General features: G+C 47.2%; 1 protein-coding gene across 1 annotated transcript; it reads left to right on the plus strand.

Moving 5' to 3' along the window:
- Positions 1–606: 606 nt before the first annotated feature.
- Positions 607–1,581, plus strand: LOC111393053. The gene has a single exon (XM_023018455.1). The coding sequence runs from the start codon at positions 607–609 to the stop codon at positions 1,579–1,581; it is 975 nt and encodes a 324-aa protein (XP_022874223.1).
- Positions 1,582–2,279: the final 698 nt, after the last annotated feature.

Consider the following 2,279-nt stretch of genomic DNA (forward strand, 5'->3'; position numbering starts at 1 on the left):
GTAACCTTCCTTTCTCCAGAGAAATCTAAAGCTTCCCCCCTAAAATCCCAAAGTATGAAGGAAAGAGGGGTCCACAGAAACACCTGACTAAGTACATGACGCAGATGAGCCTCACTTGACTAAGTACATGGCACTGAAATGTAGGACCTTCCATCTAACCCTCACCGGAGCTGCTGAAGTGTGGTACATCAGATTACCACCCCTGAGCATCAGAAGCTGGCCAGACTTGAAGAAGGTATTTCTGAACCAATATGTTTCATGAAAGGAAGGAGAAGCCCCAATGCAATGCTTGTAAGATATGAGGCAAGCTTCTGGCGAGACGCTGAAAAGCTATCTCGCCAGATTCACCGATAAAATCACATACTGCGAGCAAGTCACTGACAGAAAGGCCCTTTCAGCCTTGAAAGGCGGCATCAACATGAACACTTTGTTCTGGAGAGATGTACGCAGCAAGAATCCCATCACCTATGACGAGCTGGTTGAAATGATGAGGATGAAAATCGTTATTGAGGAGATGATTACCTGCCGGAACCTTGCGGCTTAGGGACTTCCCCTGCCTCAAAGGAAGATGGGTCAAGGACCAGCCGCACACCTCATCACCCAGCAATGAACCCAGGCCGGTCACACAGTAGCCTCCACATCCGGACATGCATTGACTTCAGCACTCTAAATGCAGTGCCAGTGCTAGCATATGAAAATACTCGTGCTGAAGCAGAGCCATTCGAGGGAACAAACAATCGAAAGAAGAAGAAGAAGCGATCAAATAGGCCACTGGAAGGGGCAAGGTTCTGCACATTTCACCAACTTTACGGACACGACACCAGCGAATGTAGCGATGCTCCTCGATCCTTAAACCAGAGTACCCCGTCGAGGGAAGAATACCCTCGCAGGTCCACCTCCCCAAATAGGGGAGAGAGGCGGTATAGAGACCAATCTCTCCGGAGGAGAGAATCCAGGGACAAAGGAGAGTCCAGGCATAGGGATCAGGTCCCATCTGGAGGCCAAGTTATTATGGAAATTGATATAATTATTGGAGGACCTCACATCGAGGGCAACACTAGGAACGCCCAAAGGAACTACACAAGAGAAGTGAAGGATCCATCAATGATTACCTATATTGTCAATCAGACCCAAGAGGCCAACATGATGGCCCCAATCACTTTCTCTCAAGAAGATGCGCAAGGAGTTCACCACCCCCATTGTGATGCGTTAGTGATAAGAGTCGTAATGGCTCGAAACGGACTCAAACGCATGCTCATCGACAATTACAGCTCGATGAATATACTATTCGGATCCACCTTCGATAAAATACAGATTGAACATGGGTTGACCACCATGACTGGCCCGCTATTTGGATTTATTAGCAATAGCATCATCCCACGAGGGCGAATTACTCTACCTGTCGAGATGGGGTCAGCATCCCCAATAACCCACCACTTCGTGGAGTTCCTAGTGGTTGACTACAGATCAGCTTACCATGAAGTATTGGGCCGACTTGCCTTGAAAGATCTTTGGGTAGTTATATCCATCCATTACTTGTGTATGAAGTTCCCAAATGAGCATGTGATTGCTACAGTTTGAGGCGACCAAATGGGTTCAAGGGCATGTTACCTCAACTCTCTGCGAAAATTCGAACCCCGAACTGTTAGTGTTATCCTAACAGAGGCTGCCAACGGATCTGACGTGGACACAGAAATGCTCGACACCCCTGAACAAGGGCATACCTCTAAACAGGAGGAAGACGTCGATGTGGTAGAGGTCCCTGAAGAAGGGAACCCTCTTGATGAGTTAGATCCTCGAATCATCGAGTCCGAACCAAATGCAACCCCAGTGGAAGAATTAGAAACTTTCCCCACCAACCCTGAAGACCTCACTCAGGTCTTTACTGATTGGGAAAGCGCTACCCCCTGAAATGAAAGAAGAAATGATAAACTTCCTAAAAAGGAACCTAAATGTCTTCACCTGAAAACACGAAGACATGGTGGGAATAGACCCAAGGGTCCGCTGTCACCACCTTAACATCAACTCCTCATGCGCTTCACATCGACAGAAAAGACGAGTCCTCAACTCAGAACGATATGAGGCGCTTAAAGAAGAAGTCGACAAACTAAGCCGCATCGGCTTCATCAGAGAAGCTATTTATCCGAAGTGGATATCCAACCCGATTCTAGTAAAAAAATTTAGCGAAAAATGAAGGGTGTGTGTAGACTTCACAAATTTGAACAAGGCATGTCCCAAGGACAACTTCCTTCTCCTAAGGACAGACTAGTTGGTGGACT

Source organism: Olea europaea, chromosome 4 (genome assembly GCF_002742605.1).
Source record: "Olea europaea var. sylvestris chromosome 4, O_europaea_v1, whole genome shotgun sequence".
Taxonomy (NCBI): Eukaryota; Viridiplantae; Streptophyta; class Magnoliopsida; order Lamiales; family Oleaceae; genus Olea; species Olea europaea.